At 41.0% G+C, this 23,679-nt stretch overlaps 1 protein-coding gene across 1 annotated transcript in view; it reads right to left on the reverse strand.

The window, feature by feature from the left end:
• The window catches only part of antxr2a (ANTXR cell adhesion molecule 2a), a 77,821-nt gene that overhangs the window by 41,687 nt on the left and 12,455 nt on the right, over positions 1-23,679 (reverse strand). The window contains 9 exon segments of the mRNA XM_034118126.1: positions 379-439; positions 441-550; positions 2,339-2,428; positions 3,550-3,600; positions 9,437-9,532; positions 11,216-11,294; positions 18,686-18,755; positions 21,191-21,286; positions 22,413-22,473. Coding sequence (XP_033974017.1) covers positions 379-439; positions 441-550; positions 2,339-2,428; positions 3,550-3,600; positions 9,437-9,532; positions 11,216-11,294; positions 18,686-18,755; positions 21,191-21,286; positions 22,413-22,473 — 714 coding nt within the window.

Raw genomic sequence — 23,679 nt, forward strand, 5'->3', positions numbered from 1 at the left:
TGTATTTTGTTTCCCATATGATTACAATCATGTGAAGTAATACAGGCATCATCACACACAATAAAGCTTTTTCAAACCATGCACAAATCCCAGCTTTCCACTGAAACTGCTTTCAATGTTTAATATCTTTAAATATGACTCCAATAGGTGTCATATTTATAGGAATTAGGTTTACATTAGGAATACTCCCACATGTGTAAGTTGCCAGTATACTGGTACATCTTCAGTAAATAAGAAATGCACTGCATTGTATTGGAAATTAAAAATGATTGAATCTTTCCAATTTGCATCCAGAGGGAAGAGAAGTGAAAAAGCTCTACACTAAAGACAGAAGAAGCAACATATTGAGTCCTATCAGTTGCAGGTAGTACCGCTCACCTTGATGGGAGTGTACCATTTGTTCTCGATGTGATGGTTTGTGGGGGCAGCCTTCGGGGGGGGGGCGTCTGATCATCGGCTCCTCTGAATCCTCTGGCATGGACACTATGGCGTTCTTAGCCTTCTCGAGTCTGGCCCCCTCCTCGGTGGAGCCTTTCTCCCCCCACCGCACCTGGACAAGTAAGAACACACACAGTACCAATATATGAGACATTCATTAAATAAGGAATATTAAAATAACATTAGTAACTGATTTTTAAATCAAAGGGCTGGGCAGGTATTCATCAATAAAATGAGAATATAGAAAAATAGACCAACAACTTCCTGGTTCTAACTTCTATAATTAGGGGGTGTACTGCTTTTAATAGTTGAACAAAGCATCTTGATATGTCCACCTTCCATTTTTCAGACATTTTATAGGACAGAAAGTTTATCAAATTATAATAAAAAAGGAGCAAAAAAGGTAAAATAAGGAAACTTAATAATTTGGGAAACATTCAAAAAGAATGATCCAAATTAAAGACACAAAACTAAAGGTATAACCTAGCAATTCAATGTAAAATCACACATTTAGTATTTGCATATAGCCAGAAGTGGATGATCTTTTGTTTCATAAACACAAAGGAAGCATAAACATGCTGATAATAACAAGGGAGTTGGGCAACTGGTATCACTATGTATCCATAAGGAAATGAAGTGACCTGTAAACCTGTGTTTGCTTGTAATAATAAGCACATTTACATGTGCTATAATGTGTCATTGTGTTAGCGTGTGAACACAGGCCTGTGTGTTAGTTAAGCTGTCCTGCTTTTTAATTGAATTCATCACATCTGTTTCAAGGAGGAGATAAAAACATGAATGGGGAGAGGTGATTAATTAGCAACACAGTTTTCAAGCTGTAGGTTAAGCCGTGACAATATAGAACAGCTTTTCAGAATCATCTCTGGGATCTATCCCCGGCCTGCCGCATCAAGAGAAGAGCGGGCCGCGATGAATAAAAGATACGTTGTCACCTCGGCCGGCTCAATACGCGTTTGAAATATTGGCAGCGGCAAAGTGTTGGAGGTGGAGGTTGGTGTTTCTCAGCATGACGTCTTAAACGTTGATGCAGAGGAGGGTGCAGGTTGACCTTAACAAGCACCTCGTCCTCCATCCGCTGGGGGGGGGGGGGTCTTCAGATGTGGAGATAGGCCTGTCGGTGGGAATCAACCTGCTCCAGCAAGAAGAGAGCCAAGGATTTCCGTACTCGCAGCTCACAAACTCTCATGGGAAAGTAAAGAGATAGGACCTCCCGGAGGATGGGGGGAAAGCCGTGCAACGGAACCAACTTCCTCGGGGCTGAGAACCGGAAGGGGGTAAAAACAGCGACGGGGAGGAGGGGAGCTTGCCTTTAAACCTGGATTCCCTTCGGAGGACGCGGACAACAAAAGAGGCTGCCGACGTTTGGGAGTTGAGAAGCGGGGGAGGGGAGTTGAGGTAGGTGAGGTGGATTTGTCAAGTTGACAGCAGCACTCAATCCTTCATCTCGGCGATGACTTGATCCAATCAGGCCCCGGACGGCCAAGGACGAGATGGCAGGGCCTGTCATGTCTGCGGCATCAGTGGACTGACGAGGACAGCGGGCCGGCCTCTCAGTCAGCCCCCTCCCCCCCCCGCCTCCTCCTGCCCGTGTAACTCGACAAACTTGTAGCTTCAGAGCAAACTGCTGACGTTCAGTGTTCTGATTTACAGGATAACAGCTGTCAGAAATGTGTGACTTCCTGCTGTCTGGGATTTTATCTTTCTAGGATTTCATTTGATAAGAAAAGACGCCTTATTGTTTCAACATTCACTGCTCAAATCATTTTACAACTTCAAGGAGCGTGATATGTGGAACATGAAAGGGTGTCTTTGTGAATGTGATGAAAGGGTTTCAAGCTCCTGGAAGCAATATGTCGGGGGATGATATTTAGGCTCTGACCTCCATGCGTTTGATCCCGCCGGCTCCTCTTCCTCCGTAGTAAGAGGCGTCCACAGACGGCCATTTTGACTTAGGCAGTGGCTCTGGCTCCTTTAAGGAAAAAGAGGAAATTAGGAAAATCATATACAGTATATATATATATATATATATATATACACACACATATACACAATTGTATTACAGTGTGAGGAACCATATGCAAACTTCATTGTTATAAACAACTACATCCACATGGACAAAAGAAAGGAAGTGCTGGACTGCGTTAACTATTGTTTTAAACAGGAAAGGCTCATTACGACATTTTGGCAGAAAGGAAGAGACACTCTTGTCCACAGAAGAATATTAAGGCATGAAGGTACAAATAAGAAGAGAATAAAGTTGAATAATCAAACGTAAACTTCAGATCTCTGACTATAAATAAAAGTTATAGCACGAGCACATATGATTAACAGTTTTCTTTCCACATAATTATGCAATTTTTCTCAATTACACGTTAAAAGAGTATTTTTATTCCACCATTTCCGACCCCAACACAATGTCCTTCCTGATGCTACAGCTGTACACTCTTTCAAAACGGTCCAAGAATTTCCTCCGCTAAATATCAGTTAATCTCCTCAATTTTCGTAACTTTATCAGGAAAGTATTTTGAATGACCTGCAAATGAATTTAGTCCTGCAAAAGAAGCTCTTAATATCTATTGTTAATTAAAATGACTTTTTTATATCATGAGATATATTTCCAGTTGGGAAAATACCCTATATAGCGTAAGAAAAATATAGAAATGTATGTATAGATAATGATAATAATAATTAATGAATAATAAAAAACACATCCCTTTAACTATCTCGGTGTAAAGCCAGCAGTAACTTCTCAAATACTTTGAAAGGAATAGTTCAACACTTTAGGAAACGTTCTTTGTCTTTGCTGTCTGTGTAGTTCAGCCAAAATGCCCTAAAGCACGGGGAAAGCATCTAACCTGGCTCTGTCAAAAGTTCATATTGTGAATGGTGTTCATCTTTTGACATTGTTCATCAGATATATTCCCTCAATTTAGATGATAATCGTGTTATATATTATATTTAATGAAGATATAATGAAGCACAACATTTGTTCTGTTACTCTACCTGGAGAATTTGATTCATACAAGTATCAGCACACACATTTAAAACAATGTCACTGGCATCATGGCAACACTATATTGATGTACTCACAGGTGGTGGAGGGCGGGAGGGTGGAGGAGGTGGTGGCGGGTCTTTGATGACCTGGATAAACACGAAAGGCAAAAGAGCATCAGCAGAAAGTCCATCAGGGGACGTATACACACACAAACACACACTTGTGAGGACAAGCACAGACGAGGCTGACGGAGGTGATTTGTGACAGGTGACTGAGTCAAAGAGAGACGTCCCTGAGCTCCACGCATAGGCTGCTCTGTGACTGCAGCAGGACCCCCGTCACCCCACTGACTACTGATTACAAGAATTCTGCTTGTAAACCAACATCAGGGGCCCCCTGTGCAAAATAAAGAAAAGCTGAAAATCAACTTGTTGACAGGGGAGTCTTTGGGGCGAGCGATGCTGCCCGTTTAGCTCTTAATTAATTGGATGGGGTTCAGTGCTCCCCAGCACTACCCCCAATCATAAAGTCCTAAGGAGTTAATTAGCTCCAATGAGATACAGAGGCGGAGGCTCGGCTCCGCTCCAAGCCCCGTCTGCGTGCTCCGTGAATGGCAGCGTACACACACACACAAAAAGAAGGAAAAAAACTGGTAACACACGTAAGCACGACACACATCTCTCCCGCAGCAGAGTGAGCGGCCCGGCGGCATTGTTCATGACAACACTGGATGACATGGCACCTGAGGAGCAGGTTGTCCACAATGTGATTCCACTCAAGGACAAGATGCCTCCACTGGGGTTTTCAGATGTGCCTTGCAAAGCAAAGAGCAGCCCGACAGTGACATTTGTCAGGTGTCAGTCAGACGCTTCACATACTGATGTCCGACTTTTTTATTTTTTCACTTTAGGATTGCTGAAGATACCACTGCCACTCACTCCATCTGTGAGAGCAGTCACGCTGGAAAGGTGGAGTTTATTCCTCTGTGTGTTCAGGTTTCAGGGGTTGGAAGTCAAACACTCTACAAACACTGAGATCCTTTCATGGGATAGAACAAAACTGCATACTGTAGGTCCTTATGTTACACGAGAGTACAATGCTGAAATGATTCAATTATTAATCAATACAATCCATCATCATTTCTTTATCGAAAAGAATCCCAAACTTGAAAATTAGAACAAATTTCCAAATGTTGTATCCATAATTTGTTCTACTTGAGGCCCCTTGTCTTGTTCCAGATTCCCATGTGGAATTTCTCCTTTTTTTCCTGTTCGATATCATTATCGTTAACTAAATATCTTTGGCAAACTATGGCATTACGTTCATTGACGATGTTTTTTGAAGATAAAATGATAAGGAAAATTAGGTGAGTACTTTCCTCGTCAGCAGAGGGTTGATAAGAAAGGAAGGAGAGTTTCCTGTTGACTTCTCCACCCAGATGTTCCCGGGGTAGGTCTGAGATAAGCCTCATCTCACTGTTACTCTTTTTACACAGTAGAAGTAGTAGTACTTTTTACACCCGAGAGTGCTGGCCTATAAATACTAAACATACCATTATAAGTGAGGAGGTTTCTCAACTTGGAAAGCGGAAAGCAGGCCTTTGTCTATTAGTCATCAGAGACAGAAACTTCACCATCATCACTGGTTATGCATTTGCTAAATTGGTTTTGGAAGAGGAAAAACGAGCAATATAATAATGGCATATCATAGATCCTAACAGCTGTTTCATGCACTGCTGTGCGCAGGGATACCACCACACTCTCGACATACTGTTGTCATTAGAATAATGAAAAATAATCAATTAGGGTTAATTAATTGCTCTTTGACACACAACTGGCTGTAAGCAAATCCACAAAAGGTCTACTGGTAGCCTCTCCATACGCTGGGTGATTATTTCAGCCACACCTTACGTTGACAGGATTATCTCTTTTTATTAAGTAATTACGCAGCAGATTTCCTGGACATATTGTGGGATAAATAAAGCATTATACAAATGACGGCGCTCTGCTGCTCTTTTCCCAGCTACCTGATGGACAGATGTGAAGATGAGCGTTTGCCGGCTTAATTAAAAACTAAACCGCGGGATACTTAGCCGTCTGACATCAGCCCCAGAGGCTAGCCACCGCAGTCACGACTCCAGGGGGAATGGGACCAATCACAGGGGCTCGGGGCATCGTCCCCATATGGCTGTCTCTGCAACTGTCCAACGGGACTTGGTAATCCGTTAGTTCCCAACCTCCAGCTCAAACCGTGTTGTGTCAAGCTGTTTCGGGAGGCTTATTGTGACGAATCGGTGGCAGATAGCATATTTTGAAGTTTTAAAATGATTTTTGCTTTTAACTGCGGACAAATAAACCTTTGTGGAGTCTGAGGGGGTACAAATTGTTCAATGCAGGGCAACACTAACAACTTTGAAAGTCAACTGAGATTATAAACGTATAATGCACCAACTAAATTGAAAATATGTCCCAAAAAAAAATTGCATACAATTTAGCAGCGAATCTTCGGTTTTTCAGATAAACCAGCAATGTCATTTTGAAAACTACATCTCCGGGCCTGAATCCTTTCATTTGAACTAAAGGCTACGCATTCTGAGTTTAATTTCCAAACAAATCATAAACAAAGAAATTACCACTCCACAGCTTGTATGACCTCTCTCTTGGCATCAATCCATGTGGGAAAGAGACAGAGAGGCAGAGAGAGGGATTGTGGGAAAGAGGTTGTGCATGTGTGTGTGTGTGTGTGTGTGTATGTGGCCTCATCCCGACTGCTGAAACCTGGCAGACTGGGGGTTTAAATATTAACAAGCCACACATGGCCCTCCTCTTCTGCCGCGTCCCTCGATGGAAGGCAACAGCAGCTCTCTCCACCAAGACAAACACGTCCGCGGCCAGACATGCTGCAGGGGGTTTACATTTTAATGCCTTTGTTGGTTTTCCAAAATATGCTTCCATCTCATCCTGGATGGGCTCCCTTCAGGTCCACAAAGCCAGGTGACGTCTATCAGTTAAGGGGCGGTGCGGGTGAGAGCGAAGCGGCGGTGGAGGGTAAAATTTGCCTTTATCAGATCTCGGTAAAAAAAGGCAGACACACAGAAAAGACCAGGGTGCACCATCTGCGGCCCCTCTCCCATAGCCCCAAACGATAATCTGCTGTGGGTTTTTGTAAATGGTTAAGTGGGTGAGGCTGTTTTTTCCAAAGGCGATGAGAGCTGGGTTTTTTTATGAATATCCACACTAAAGAGCAGTTTAAACAACGGATTTAAGAAGTAAATACCCTCCATCAAGCAAAATCAAGTTGTTGAAAGGAAAACAATTAAGGAGAGCTCAGAATTTCATCGCAAGTTTAGATTTGTTAATTACACACAGCCTCAGGTTCCACCTGTTCACGAGGGACCAGTAACATGTGGCGATCTGTGGAAATAATGAATAACCTTGGACAAACACGTTGGCACTTAGTAATGAAATTCTCTTTTATCGTCACAGCGTTCTTACTTGAGTCAATATTATATATTTACATGTATTTAATTAAAATAGATATTATTTGATATTAAAGAGGAGTCAGTTCTGCCTTTTATGCTGCCTCAAATTACAAGAAATTACTTGAAATTGAAATAAATTGCTTATGTTATTAAACAATTAGAAAATAAGGCACCAATATAGAAAATGTTATGTTTGCACGTGAGCTGACGTTGCGATGCTTTTATTATTGCTTCTCTATACATTTAGTGGGTTTAAGGTTTATTATGCTAATTTTCATGTTCTTTGGTATGTTTGTGCTTCTACTATGACATGTTTACCTGCTTTAATGGAAAGGGGAAAGCCCAAAAAGCATAATAAGGCCCCTTTTTAGAGTGGACAAGGTATTAACACTGGTCAATGAGCTGTATCAGATGTTTAGCCTTAACAGCCCTAAAACATGAGAAAACAATATTTTCTGCGAAAGTTATAAAACTTGTGGTTATATTACATGTGACATTTGTCTCTGAGCTGCCTCTTGAAGGTTTGAAATTGGCAGAAATATGTTGCCCAGCTAACCAATCAGAGCAGACTGGGCTCTGGTTTCAAACAGAGGGTGAAAACAGGTGCTGCAGCACAAAAATAAAGAGCTTTTTGAACATTAAAGCATGGAGACATGTCACAGTAGAGGCACTAAATACAAATATGAACCTGAACATTTGCATAATATGGCCCCTTTAACAGTATTTGACTGAACATATTTGCTTACTTTGCCGACCCTATCAATCAAATCTGATCAAACCACACACATTACTGATGAGGCAGATTCAATCAGATTAGTTTTCCAGTGCTAAAGATGAAAACCTTTAACTTTGTTTGCTGAATGTTTTGTCAGTGTATTCAAGGTTGAAAAGAAATACCCAAAATGTACTTTTATTCATAATGTCATTAATTTTGTCACTTTGGCTAGTTTAGTTGTTTTAGATATAAATATAATGACATTTGTTCTCAACTATGATATGAAGTTAAGAGTGAGGGTGTGCTGTCATTGTTTTTTGTTTATACCAGGAAGATGGTTTTATAGTGCCAGAGCCGTTTGAAAAATTATTACGTGGCCTGAAACGCTGATAAGAAATGTTGAAACGTTATATATTAATGTCTCTTCTTATTTTTTTGATAATCAAAGGAACATATTCACATTGCACTAACGCAGCGTTTCTCAAAGTGTGGGGCACAGAGATATGATAGGTGGGTCGCGAATGGACGCGATGAACGGGAGATTTTTTTTTTTTTCTTTTGGACCTCAGGCCGGAATCGAACCTGGGTCCTCGCGGGCGGTAGTGGACTGTTACAGCCGGAGCCTCGCAACGGCGGTGGACTTTCACTGCGCCGGAGCCGCCGGAGCCTCGCAACAGAGGGTGTTTGCGGCGGCGGGTGCGGTACCGGCGCTGTGAAAGTCCACGGCCCACCTATGCCAGAGCCAGAGGCCCACCGAAGGCAGCAGCCCACCAACGGCAGCGGCCCACCAACGGCAGCGGCCCACCAACGGCAGCGGCCCACCAACGGCAGCGGCCCACCGGGAAAAGTCCTGAATCTCCCGATGGCCAATCTGAGCCTGCTCACACACACACACACACACAAACTGAAACCAAAATCATTTACAGACATATGTAAACATCTCTCATACACACATGTGAAACGCTCTCACACACACACACACACACACACAACAGCGTTGCAGTCAGGAAGAAAAGCAATGTGGAGCGGCACCTCACCACTTCATAAGGAGTTTAACCGTGACACTTTTCGAAATCCCGTTTCACAAATATACAAATAGATTTCTGCGTTTACCAAAACAGAATGGGCATTACAGATTCAAAAGTGATAAACCATAAATAATCTCTGTGATTATTAATAATCACTTCAGTCCCCAGGTAGGCCCAATGTTAGTCATGGGCAAACAGAGATTTTGTTAACGTTGGTGCAATCTGTCACTCAGTGTCCTCATCTTATCTTTGGTTTGTTACACTCTTTGCTTACTATGAAACAACTTCATCTCTTCTCAGAACTTGATGCAGGATGTGGTTTCCCCATTTCCTGTTTGAGGTTCTTCCTCTGCGGTGTTGCTAAGCCACCGAGGTGAACGGGGGGTGACGGAGCCGAGCAGATGTTCGACACCACTTCCCCTCACAGCCCGCTGCCTCACAGAGTAGCATGGAAGTGGGACACAGTTAAACCTGCCACTGACCTGCTGTTCATCACCGGTATATTGTTACAGCTTTGGGTTTTCCACTCTACAACTCAATTTAAAAAGAAATATTTTCAGCTGAACCAATTTCTTAAGACATTTGCAACAACAGGAAGCTTGACGCCATCATCAGAGCTAGAGAAATATTCAAAGCAACTTTGTTTTACATGAAGGAGCATGGTTCTGTGCTGGCAAACATGCAACTCAGAGCAAATACATCGTAGAGATCTGGTTGCCCAAAGTTGAGTATGTTATGAGCAGTGTAGCAACACTCACTATTGTGCAGCAAAGGGGCCAGAACCACCACATGAGGGCCAGAGCGACGAGGATCAGCAGCACCAGGAAGACAATTGCGACTGCCCAACCATCCGACTGCAAGGAGAAAGTCACGAGTTTAATACAAAAACATTTTGAATTTTCCCCTGCATAATTATCAAAATGTCTGATAATTAGCTGGTGGAGAATTATTTAAGATGAGATGCAGACAATGAGGGATATTTACAACCTTTTGATAAACCAAAACATTCATTTGGTATAGGTTGGTCACACGCAAGGAGGCAAAATGACATAATTGAATTGAGTTTATCCCATTAAAAGGGCATTTTTTTGCATTATGATTTATGGCATTATTTTTTCTTTGATTACTACTATTTAGGTTGAATTCAGCAAGACTTAATTAATGAAAATGTATACATTTCGAGGTAATCAAGTTCTCTGGGATATCTCTTTAACTTGTTTGTGTATGATTGTGATCATTTGTCAAGGGTAAAAACCTATCCTCCCTTAAAATGACCATAATTATATTACAAAGTTTTATCATCATTTTTGTCAGAATATTAAAGTAATAATTTAAAGTGTATATGTGACCTGCTCTATCGAAATCAGTCGCATTGACCCGGAGACACATTTTGAGTTGTATACACTGTTGGAAAGAGGAGATTCCTAGCTTTCTAATGATATCAAGATTGTTTTTGTACTCCAAATATTAAGCAAAATATGTCACATTATATAATGACTGTCACCGAGTCATCATTTTGAGAAAAAGGCCTTCAAAGTTTCCTCTTCTCTGGAATCCATCAATCTGATTGATTATTAGCGGAGCAAATGATCAAAATACTACGGAGGGAAGATATTTTCGTTTGGATTACTGGTCTGGGGGAAGCTCGCGAGTGTGTGTGTGTATGTGTGTGTGTGTGTTTGTGTATTTTTGCGTTTGTGTGTATTGTGTTTGTTTCCCGGGGAAAACACTCACGAGAAACACCGGCTGTTGTTTTGCCTGCTGTGACGTCAAGTTACTCCGTTCTCCGCTTGTAATTATGTCGTTACAAGCTTCAAAGTTGTATTTATCATCTGAATTTGCCGAAACAAGTTTAATATTCTGAAAGCCAAGACATTGTTTAATTGAAATCAGATGAAAACAAACTGTAACGGACCCTGCCGTGTTATCTATGATTACTATACGCCTTACATTCATAATTTCAGCCGGAGGGAGGGGGGCGACGCTGAGGAACAGCAGAGTGGCGAGGGAGAGCTGTCATCTTCCCTTTACAAGCTTCAAAAATGAATTTATCGTGTGATTTTGGAAATAAAAGTTTCATATTCTGAAAGCCAAGACTTTGTTTATTTAAAATCAAACAAAACACCCGAACCCCAAAAAACTATTTATTTACACAAATTCACGTTTATTTTGAAATGAGCCGTTGCGACTTCCGACTGATTTCGATAGAGCGGGTCACATATTTTACTCATTGATGATATTGAGCCTTTCATTTACAATTTTACTTGATTGTCAACATAAGAGAACTGAATTGCTTTCATATTTTTGCAATTGAAAATACAGTGAGAAACTGTGAACTCACTACAGAAAACAAATGATGATCTTGGAACAGAGGATGAGGAAGTTCTACTTATTAGGATGGCATCCAAAAGAGAAGAGAAGCAGGAAGAGAGCAGTTTTTAAACTAGAAGGTGGAAAATACAGGAAAGAATATAAGAGTCCATTATCATCTCAGATGCTTTCATTTTGGTATGAATAAGAAAGTCATCCAGACTCACACATGTGGACGCAGTGATGGTGTAGGAGCTGGAGATGAAGGATTTGCCATGGTTGAGGCTGATGAGAACATCCATGGTCCTGTAAAGACCAGAGTTGAATTAGTCTCACATAATTATATCCAATGTGTGGACTGCATTGACATTAAATGCAGAAGAAACATGCGTCTTATTACTTTGTCTTCGAGGCATCTACCATTAATCCATCAGAAAATACATTAACAACATAAAGCAACATTTACTGATTTACCAGCAGGCGTAGAAATGTTGTTCCATGCTGCATTTTTATGCATTTATGAGTCATATTTTGCTTTAAAAGGGGCACCTGTGGGTCAGGAAGTAGAGCTCCACCTGTCCAAGTGTCCTTGAGCCCCCCAACCCAAAACTACTCCCAATGGACAGGCTAGCACCTACGTGGTAGCTTGCAGCCAATGGAATGTGAGTGTGTGTGAATGGATGAGAAGAAACTTGTAAAGCACTTTGGATACAAAATCTACCATACAAACTACTATATAAATGCAGCCATTTTTGTTGTATTTTAGGTGTATTTTCTTTTTTAAATCATTTATTTTCCAGCTGTGTTAGAATGTATGGTCATAGTTTTGCTTTGATAGAAAAGATTATTCTTTAACTGTAAATATCATGCCTGATCTCCAAGAGGTAAATGCAAATTCATAGATTAGGCTTGTTTTATTTTTATCTACCAAAAAAAGGCATGCTTTTCTTTTTGGATATAGATTTAGAGAGGGTGTTTTTCAGTAGATATCTTTGACACAACCCTTTAATTAAATATAAAGGGGTAATAGCCAAAACTGTTTGGCTTCGAGTAAAAGAAAGAGGCTTCAAATACTTAAAAAAAGAGTTACAATACGAACATCCGCTGATGAATTAGCAACAGATTTTCTTTTTTTTCTCAAGCTCATGAATTGGTAGGGTTCTACAAAACGTCCAATATGACTTCCAGTGACAGAAAAAAAGCGCTAAATTGTGTTGTTTCACATGCAAATCCTGTAAAAGGAGTGCACTGCTCACATTAACACAATGCTCAGTAAAGAACACAATGGGTACAAAGTAAATGCTCAAACTCAGAGGGAGGAAATGGTCTCATTATCACGGCCGTCAGCGTGAGGGGATGAAGTAACCTGACTGGCAGTAACAAGGCTCGTGAACTCCTATGACTTATTTAGAGGGGGAAACGCGGAAGCCAAAATGGGCGCAATTAAAACCCTAATGATGAACGGCACCGCAATTTCCATATGTCTATTACGCCCAATCCAATTACTGCAGGTTTAATGAGAATTCAGGACATGGAACGCCTGAAATCCTCCCCACAACACAAAAAGAAGGAGAGAAAGAAAGTAGGCAGAGTGGTATTGTGTGTGAGGGGCCAGCTGTGAGTGTATAGCGTACAGGGGAGGCCTGCATAAAAACTGGTGCTGCGGAATAATAACAAGAGAGCTCTTTGCTTTGGATTTCGCCTCAGGCAGTGCCTCGGGCCTCCAATTCTCCTGTGGTTCAGAACAGATGAGCAACCTGACCATGTGTCCATTACTATGCAGAGGGTTCAAAATATTCTAAAGTGACTCCTTTGCACCTTTCCTAATTTACCCCAGATAAATATTTAAAATCCAATTCATGGAACTTTAAAACCGAATGAACTCTGACACTTAACACAACTTGTTGGTGTCTCCAGTTTCCCTTTTCTACTCTATTATGCAATCACCTATTCTGTAGTCGTTGAGGTCAATATATTTTTTTTGTAGCATTTAAATCTTCTTTAACGGCCCGTCCACACAGCGGCGTGCGTTGAAGCTTGCTCCATTTTTTGGCATATGAGGAAATGACCTGCGGTGTGTCTCTCCCAGCATACACGGGATTTGGCTGACGCTTCCACCGAAGCTTCAGAAGCTTCAAAAGTTGAACATGGCTCAACTTTTGCAGCGAGCAACGCGTAGCTACACTCCCCACAATGCAGTTCGGCGAAGCGTGACGTCACCCCATTCAAGTGAATGGAGCAAGCTTCAACGCACGCCGCTGTGTGGACGGACCGTAAGGAATGGTTTAGCAATGTAGATTGTTTTTTAGATTTTTTTTTTTTTTTTTTAAAACAGACAATATACAAAGTGCAGGCTCAAATAATGCAAGTAGAAGACAATTAGTATCAATGGTTATAGAGAGGTAGTTAGTATGAGTTTTTAATACAAACTGTATTGAACGTTTAGTAAAGGTTATGATGGAATTTGTATTAATTCTTAAACAGAAATGATTACATCGGTTTATTCTACAAACTATGATATGCTCAAAGTGCGCTGTTTCTACCTTTCTGTTGAGGTGTGGATGTACATTAAAGAAGAACGCTGCAGGTCCTTGCATGTTAACTAAGTGCTTGTGCTGAATGGGTGAGGGGAGAGGCTAATTTAGCTGACACCCTCAATCCGTGATAATGGTGGGCAGGTTGTTAATCAAGCTGGAGGTGTGGACCTCGCCGTGTGAAGGAAGAAGGCTCCCAAGCGAGTTACACTGACGAACAAACCCCCACCTCGCCTGACATCGCTGGACATCCTTAACGCACCACAACCCAACCATAGTTGGCGAGGCCTTTTTTCTCCCTCCCTGAGACGCTGAGTGCTAATTTAGCCAGTTACTGTTGAGTAGGCAGAATCTGCTCCAGCACAGAGGCATAAGTCATATATGCTCTTTTTATTCTCACCCTTTAAGTTCCAGGAAGATTAACAAAAGAATGATTAGCAATTGGATGACAATGTCTACCTAAAGTGGTCCGTTTGTGCCATCGTATTAGAAAAAAGGTGGTAAGTCATTCGCTCGACAAATGAATCGGAGTATTTTGATAATTATCTAATAGTTAAAAGAATTCGCCAAGAAAGAAATTACATTAATTAGATGTCTCCTGCTCCTCTGATTTTATCTGTTTGATCATTGAAAATTACTTTTGGTCAGACAAAGGAAGAAACTGGATGTTCTTCATTAGCTCCTGACAGTTTATGGCAAACAATGGTGATAGCTTACTTGAAAATAAACCCCTGACATACATTGATAAAAAAACATGGTTAGTTACATCTTTTTTTGTCCACTTCGCATATCTAGTGATGATTATCAGTTACATTATTTGTTTCTGCGATGAGGGCCATTAGTGAATGTTACATAGAGAAATGTACACACAGACAGGAAATAAAGAGGGTCAACAAGTGTTTAAACAAAGGGAAAAAGGCAGCTGAATGACTTTAAAAAGGAGCCGGGTGAATCATTTATTTGTCACGCTCCCCGTCATTATCTTTAACTTCGGTGAAAATCAGTGTGTGACACCGAGGAGAGAGCTTCAGCTGCTTGGTGGTTTCATAGTTATGTTTGAATAAATTGGAAATGAGGGGCGGATTGTCATGGTACATTTGGTAGAAAGCGTGGTAGGGACACCAGTTGAATGGCAGAAGGATTCTTCCTTCAGCAGATCTCTTGCTCCACGTTAGAAATACTTTGTCCCAGGGCTCGCTATAATCTGTCAGAAAGTAAGGCTGCTGTGACGCTAAGCTTTGGTGATTTGATACAGCTGGAGCGGCTGACAATGGTGACGCTAATGACTTTCAAACTTCCCTTAAAGATGTGAAAATTGAGGAGGCTGAATAATTCACGGCAGAGCATATGCAGGTCCTGTCACTCTGCATCCAGCAGTCATCACTCTGAAAGAGTTTGTGTGGCAGAAGTTCTGACGGAGGGGGGGAACTCGACCTCACGAAGCCTGGGGACCAGATGAGAAGTTGTGTTCCATGGTAACACATCCACTCTAACTGACTGATGTTTTCTGACAAGGCAGCTGGTCATTTAGAGGACCATATCAGTGTGATGCAAAAAAAACTACTTTTTTTGCCACAAAGCTTTTACTTTTGTTGGGAATATTTTTGAATTTCCAAAAAACAATATGACAATAATTGAAAAACTTGATGTCCGCTGCGGTTAGATCCAGTGATTTTTCTTCTACTAAAACTTTTCCTGAGGGTGTTTTTACACCAGCATGTTGAGCCCAGTTAAACAGTCAGCCAAGGAACAAGTTGCTCATTAAGTCAAATTTGCTTCATCCACATGCTCTTGTCACAGGGTAAGTAAGTTCATCACACGCAACGAGGCAGCTTCTGAGTCCTATGCGGAGCCTATTGTATAACCCATAGTCAAACAACATTTCCACTACATGATTTTGTTTACAATTCCTGGACAACTGGAGTTATATCTTTGTGAATGCAAACCAGAACAATTGGCATCGGTTCCAATCAGGAACCCAACCTTTAGTTTTCAACCCGCCCTAAGTCTAATTTGCAGAATTTTTTTAATTGAATGTTTATTTCTCTTTTTGATTCCAGTACCGAGAAAGCCTTGAATCATCAGACATAATAAGTCTGAGGTTAAACGTTGCCGCTTGCATCCTTTAATCAAATAGAACTGGTTCCAATCTTATTATATGGCAATCAATTCCCATTCAACATGTCTGTGTCCCACAACACGGAGGACAATCAAACAACAGGACATCTTCATAGCCCCACTGGAGCAGATGGAGTGAAGCCACTGCTAGCAGCAGCAGCCCCAGGACAGCCTGTTTAATTATTGACGAGCATTAGCATTAGCTACTGTACCTGCTATGTAAAGCAGGTGTCGACTCCCCCCTCAGTTATTTTATGCTCTCCACCGTTATTGTGAAAACACCAGGTGAGGACATGCTGATGCAAGAGCGCAGCCACTTAACCTCTCGATCGACGGCCCAGCAGGGGATGCTGGGTCTCCTAATGGGGATACACTGAGGGGGGAGGGAGCGGGGAAGGAAGGGATTCAGCAGATGCCAGCATTTCTTGCCTGATGCCGCAGCTGTCAGGACAGATGATGCCTCCGCAGTGAGTGCTCCTACACAGTTAGATGACCAACTGAGGATGCTGTGATTCCTGGACTTCCAAGCAGAATGTGGAACCGCCTGCTTCACGTTCCCAGTGGAACGGGAAGCTGCCGCTGAGCACCTCAGAGCGAGTGACTGCTGCATCTGAAATATGTTCCCCAGCGACCACGTTTTTGAGGTCAAGTCAGAAGTTAAAGCAATGTTTCCCCAGGACAAAGCCTTGCGTGTAACAAAACATGGTTTAAGAGGGGATACTGGTTGACGCGATGTGCAGTGAAAAGACGATTCTTCTTCGGCTGAGTAGAGCCGTGCTTACGGAGCGCCCTGTGCACCGGTAGCGGTGATGGAGCAGAAGCAGACAGATGGACAGAGTCGGAAGTTCCCGGGCTCCGCTGTTCCATGCAGGTGGTCCTGGGTGCGGGGATTGTCAGTGCATGGTGAATTATTTAAATGGAGAGCGTGGAAAAGGGAATGGCTACATCTGTCACACATCCTTTTAAAGCCCCTCCAGCAGATGTGTTTACTCACCGCCCGTACCAGCTAACTACTTAATGGGTCACCATCGGCAGCCAAGAGTTAATTAAGCAGGCCTTTTGCAAATGGCGTGTACATAGCATCGGCATCAGCTTAGGTCTTATCAGGTCGCAGCAGAAGCTGTAGGACTGTGGCTTTCAGATGTAGTCCCTTATGTTTCTTTTCAACGCTTCTTTGTCGAGTTGATTGAAAGATATCAGATTCTGTTTTGCTTTCCTGATTTCTGGATAAAGCAAGAAGAAGGACATGTTCAGTGGCTGCCACTGTAATTCCAGTGAATAGTATGCATTTCCCTTTTTATCTGAAAGTGATGCCAGCTGGAGAAAGTGTCAAATATAGTATTGCTTTTCACCGGAGAGAGAAGATGCAGTGACACGCTTTTTTAAAAAAAAGAGAGACATACCTCTTGGTCTGAAGTAGGTATTGTTTTGAAATGTTAGCAAATCAGAACCAAAATGCATGTGGCCTTCTCTCCAAGAAAGTGGATAAAAACTCTTTTATGTTTAAATCAAGCCTCAAGACTTTTCCGTTTGCCGCTGCCTTTTCTTGAATTAATCATTAATTGATTACACTGCACAGTAACTTTTCTTTCTTGTAATTTATACGGGTCCTATTTAATGTGCCTTATTCATTGACTTAATTTGTATTATTGTGTATAATGTATTGATTTTTGCAAAACTTTTTCGGTGTTCAAGTGCTTGTTGAAGATAATAACTGAGTACACATCTGCAAGACCGTTTTGTTATATCCAAAACAAACACAAAAAACTAATAAAGACATGAATGCACATCTAACTTGGTGTTTTATATCCCTTCAAAAAACTCTTTCGGCACCGCCGGTCAGCATCTGGCAGGAAAACATGTTATCATGAGCAGTTTATACATTAAAATGGGAGGATTATCTGAGGTGAGGTTCAAGTTGATTTGGAGTGGTTACAGCATCGCCCTCATCATATGATACATAATCTGTTTTAGAGCTGAAAGACCTTCAGGAGCCAGCAGCACTCATAATCATACATTTTTGATTGGATTGGAGTCATCGAGGACATTAAAATCTGTTGTTCCATCTAGAATGCCTTAGCGATCATCTGTTATGGTTTGGGATTATAAGAGATGACGTTAAAATCAAACAATAGCGATGCAGCCAGGAATAAATGCATATTTACACTGTTTTCACTTCAATCTTTGTGCGTTGTATGTATGGGGTGTTTTTCTGTCGGCTCCCGTCTACAATGTTTACTGCGTCTTGACGCTACAACAAAGTCTTCATCCCTACTTCTACTGTTTTAACATACTGCTAATCTATAGATTTAGGAGTTGTTTATGTGCACAGAAGAAAAAAACTGCATGTAGTAACGTTGAAGCGTCGTACTTAAATATCAGATATAACAGCTCCTAAACTAAACAAAGAGCAGCACAAAGATATCTACAAGCCTGCAGAAAAGAGGAAATAAAAGTGTTTTGAAATTGTTCTGACAAAAGTAGAGAGGAAGTAGCCGTTTGTGTGATTTCTAGATGCAGCTGAAAACTTGACACCAAGTGTAGACCTTTACTAAACACAATACTGCTTTGTTTTGTTCATTTTCAATGGCAAGATAGAAATGTATATATTTATTTCACATTTTAAATGTTGTTTGACGGTCCAGTTTATAAATGGCAGTGAGATGCCTTTCTTTAGAATTTCACACCTTTCATGTTGACCACGTGCCAAGATCAGCACTTAAAATAAATCTACAGAAACACAACACGCACACCAACTATAAAGTTATTCTGGAAAACTTAATTTAAGAGACTATGTGTATACATCCAGTCATTTATCAATTGTTTTGTCTAATTTGCTTCTTTAAAATGTTTATATTGTTTTCCCACTCATTAGCAATATTTGTCTGAAGGACAGAAAAGAAAAAAAACTGAAAGTTTGGTCTGTCATACACTGTAGGTGCATATAAAACAAATTAAAATCAGAAAAAAAAGAGTAGATATTTGCAGCATATGTAACACTAACAAGCTCCTCCAGCTCTTCCCAAAACAGAAATCTGTACTTACTGTCCCACTTCATAGAGCACCGGAGCAGGACACAGCAGATAGTCATTACGCACATAACTGGGCTTTTGGTCTGTAGGAACAACAGAAGAAAAAAAGACAATGTGTCAAAATCTGTTCGCAATGAGCACTGCATCCGAGAAAGAGCAAAGAAGTTACAGCAGCATTAGGGACTGTGCTTTATTTATATTAAAAAGGTCATATATTGTGAACGGCACAAAATAAAATCTTGGCATCACAGATTTGTAGATCTCAACAAAACAAACGATTTTTGTTGTATATTAATTAGATTTTTAGTGTCTGTTGATTAACATCCCTTTAATATAAATAAAAAACAATTATAAGCAATATTACACAATGATTATGAAAACTCCGTGTATTACAATGTTTATCAAATGTAATCTTTAATCAGTCAGGAACATATTATTTCATATGACCAATTTGATTATTTTGTGTGTGTGTGTGTGTGTGTGTGTGTGTGTGTGTGTGTGTGTGTGTGTGTCTGATGGAGGTCGCTAACATGATTGATATCATTTTTTCGTGCTCGTTTTCTCGGGGCTCCCGCTGGTTTGCTGATGGAGAAGACTGTAGCATCTGTTCCACATATGTGCTGTGTGTGTTCCATAGTTGCCATGATGCCTGTCCATAATTATAAGGTGCCCCCCTGTTGCAAAGGTCTGTGCTGAACACATGCAAAAGCCAATAAGGGAATTAATAGCCCCAAGTGGGCGAATGTGAGACAGCCTAAACTGAGAAAGGACCAACAAGAAGACATCTGCTAATGGCCACTTACTCATTCGGATGGAGTTATTTTTTAGTGTTTTATAGTCAAGTTGAGATGGAAATCAAAAATAGCCCGTCAAGGAGGGAAGTGTTGTCATTGGCAGTCGTCGATCCCGCAGATCCCACGGCCAAATGAGAGATTGGCTGTCGGTGCCAAATCCCGTTTGCTTCTTGAAAAAGGATTTCTCGACAGAACAGACTGCGAACTCAAAATAAGGAGCACAGTGACCTACATAGCCTCCGCTCGTTAGCTCTGATCATAAAGGTGGGGAGCTGCTAAGAGATAGCAGTTGGTCGGGTTTGTTCTGGTGACAGGAAGATGTGGAGGGAGACTGAACAGCCCACAGGTCTGACTGCACTCATATAGGATGTTGGTTAATACGCATTATAAAATGAACCACAATGGCCCTCCGACAGCATAGGCCTCAGGTAAGACCAATGGTGCATTCAAGTGCTCCTTGGATGGTCCCATGCAAGAATTGTGAAGATGTTCTTTAAACTGCTTTGTGTAATAAGCTTTCTTTAAGTTCACCTTCCAACTATGAAACGTGGTCGTAGGCTTCAGAAAAGGTTAGAAAGTGTTGAAATCCATGAATATTTAGATATAATTAGACAATACAAGCAGGTCTTACATGGCACTTCAAACATCACCTTTCATCGCCAAGGTCTTCAGATTATACTGACCACATTTATTATCGATTGGACTAAATGTCACATAGGACTGGAGTTTGTTAAGGTACAGATCCTGGAAGTGGCGGAAATTGCCATAAATTGCAAAGTAAAGGCAAAATGGCAGACTTCCAGTTGGGTTTACAATAAACCTCCAAGAGGCTTTTTATTAAGCCGTTACATCATGATCACGAGACCCCTAACAGATATCTATTTTTGCTACTCTATTTTGCTAGAAACTAATAATAATTAAAAAAAAACATCAATAGGTTCTTGTCACCCAAATTGCTTGAAACTGCTAAATATATTGATTAAAAAAAAAAGGTGCTTTTTCATAAAATATGTATATAAAAATGCCTCGCAAAGCATTTTCTTTCGGGATTGCATGACATTCCAACTGCGCTAATGATTTTGTTGTTCAAAACATTAAGTAGCAATGAATCCTTAAACGGAGTTGCTGTAGACAGCATGGCCAAAGGCAAACTGTGGACTGTGTGACAATCCGCTTTGTTACCAATGATTTGCATGTGTTGCAATCGTGGTCTGCTGTCGTTTAAAAAAAACTGACATTTTTAAATGAAGGTCCAAATTTAGATCACACCGGGCCGTTTCATCAAATGTCTGCTTGTATCTTACGACCTCACAGCAGTGTTGATATTATATCAATTAAATAAATGATTAATAATTACAAATATACACGTAAGAAACTGAGCACAGTAAAATACAATTTGACAAGTACTATATATAGTCTTTATTTGTAATTGGTTACAATAGTCTTTATAATAATACATTTTTTGGCTCCTTTCTTAAAAAAATGTATTCTTCTTTCTGTGTCTTTTATGCACCATTTACACCAAAGCAAATTCTTCGTATGTGTAAACCTACAGAATGTATTATGTGACTCCACATTTAGTTTGCTTTCATAGTGATTAAAACATATCAGATCACACAGCATGAAGAGCCTGCTCATTACGGAGCCCTGTGGTTAAGACTGTGCTGTGCATGTGACTGTGAATGCAACATGTACTATATCAATTGGTGATTTCCACAACTTACCGAAGGTTTGCTGGTTGACTATAAAGCTGCAGAGGACGCCTTCGTTGCTGCGGCCGAGAGTGAAGCCGTTCCCTCTGAGGACGATGTCGAAGGACTCTGTGGATGCAAGTAAATGGAAGATAAGAATGGGTGGAGGAAGCATGTATAGAATATATGTAAATAATGCAGTCGCAGTGCGGTGCAGTGCAGAATACTGATGCTGATGTAAACCAACAGCAGCTGTGTTATCACTATACTTTTCTTTGCACATTTTATTTTGTAACAATTATTAAGTAAGAAGTTATTTACAGAGCCTTGGAATGCAGACTAGTTCCTGCTTTATCCTTTTATCCTTTTTACCAACTCACACTATGTTAAAGTGGGCCCTATTTTGTTCATTTTCAGGTTTCATATGTGTATATTGTACATTTACTGTTACTCGTTACATCATTTAATGTTCAAAAAGAGAAACTCCCTCTGGAGGGAGCTTTGGAATGTGATCCTTTGCAGACCATTTACATGCATTAAAACCTTTAAAAACACACTAAAGGAAAGGGAAAACCACAAAAAGCATAAAAAGGGCCACTTTAAAGTTTCACGAGAAAAATAACAAAATGAGCACCGTGGGAGTCTGAATGATGGCCAATCAAAAGACAAATCAAAGCTTTCAGACAGCTGGCAGGACCATGCAGAATCATGTTCGAACTCTATGTAACTTCTGTAGTTTATGTTGTGTGTTGCACAGCTGGACACTTGACAGTGTCTCTTCTGCGAGTTCAATGATCACATATGTTATTTACACCAGATGTTCACAACCCAGGGGTCTCACCCAATTAATAGAGGGGGATTAATAAGGGTCACAGGATGCATTTGTAAGAAAGAATAGATTTTCGATCCAAAACTTTTCTTTCTGACTTTACTCTCACCTCAGTTTTTCCATGTGAAATACAAGATACTTTCATGAGTTCAGGCCACCAAAGCCCAATGAAATTAAATATTTTGACGGGATGAATTCAAAACTCATGTTCAGAGGAGGAGCAAAGGTTGATAGCCACCGATTTAAGTGGACCAACCTGTAAAGGGATGTGTTAAAGTGATAAAAGAATGCAAAATGTGCCTTGATTTAAAAGATCTGAGGTTATGCAAGTGTCCTATACTGCCCTTAGTGATTGATCCAAGCAAGAAGTAACCACGAGCCTGGAAAGCACGATGTGTGCACAGTGCAGCAGGAGGGTCCACTCACCGTTCACACAGACACTGGAGGGCTCCACACTCAGGATCTCTGTGCACGAACGCTTTAATATCTGGAGGATGAGGGGAAAAAGGAAATGGGTACATTATCGCTTGAGGGCCAAGAATAAATACATCAAGTCCTGGCTGTTATCGGCTCTGTCAAGTTTAGAAAACAGATTAGGGTGCAACACCTGAGAAATGTCTCGCTCCTGATCGGGGCCTGGCGTCTAAAGGAGAGCGCTAAATATCGGCGGCGAGGAGAACAGGAGGGAAGAACGGCAGCTGTGTCAGCCTTTATGGGAAAATTATGCAAGACTATTACATTTCTCAGATCTATTAAAAAACCTCCGGGATCCCGCATTATCATATAAAGAGGCCTGTGTGAGCCCACTGTCATGGAGCCGCACTATCCGCCGTGATTCAATAAATCAACAAAGGACAAACTATGCAAATCCCAGTACACAGTCGGTAAAAAGAAGCATATTAACTGCAATACAGGATACTTGAACCTTTCATTTGATGTTGGGTGAAACTTCAATCTAAGGAGAGGAAGACGGGACTGTTTACAGCGGCCTTATTAAATATGATGGTTTGATATGGGATCGAGAAAAGGGGAGAGGCTTGCAGATGACAGCTGGGAGGAAAAGGATCTGCTGCTGTTCCTCTGAGCCACTATTTTCCCCGTCTAATTACTTCCTTGGCAGTGCCCGAGCAAAAAGGGGAGGAGAGAAAAAAGGAGCGTTTGCGTGCCTTTGCTTAAAATGAAGGAGGGACTCAAAGAATGACATCTAGGTGTAGAAATGTTGCTCTGAATAGGGAATTTGGAAGAGTAACATTTCCTTTAAAATGTAAGGCTTTTTAAAGATTTATGGTTGTATTAAGTAATCCATCAGGGTTGAAGGACCTAAGCATTTTGGAGATACATATATTAAAAGCTTTAGCAGTGGAGATTAGAGGCATTAGAACTCAAACAGCAGCTTTTCATTTTTCTTGGATCTAGCAACAAACATTATTTACAGGCTGCAGCGGGGAGACAAGGCAGTCGGCCAAATACTCTAATTAATTTGTATATCTACGACAGCGTAACTGCTGGGCTTTCTGAAAGCGTGAGACCGGTCTTTTAGCGGACATAATTAGGTGGAAGGGTAATCCAATGTCAAACAGGAATGCATGTTGGAGTTGGCGACACTGTACAGATCGCAGCTGAAGTAAACGATAACGTCATGGCTACTTCGCAATTTGGAGTTTTCCCAAAAGGCCCACAGCTTAGACAACAG

The sequence above is a fragment of the Trematomus bernacchii genome, unplaced genomic scaffold (genome assembly GCF_902827165.1).
Source record: "Trematomus bernacchii unplaced genomic scaffold, fTreBer1.1, whole genome shotgun sequence".
NCBI classification, from domain to species: domain Eukaryota; kingdom Metazoa; phylum Chordata; class Actinopteri; order Perciformes; family Nototheniidae; genus Trematomus; species Trematomus bernacchii.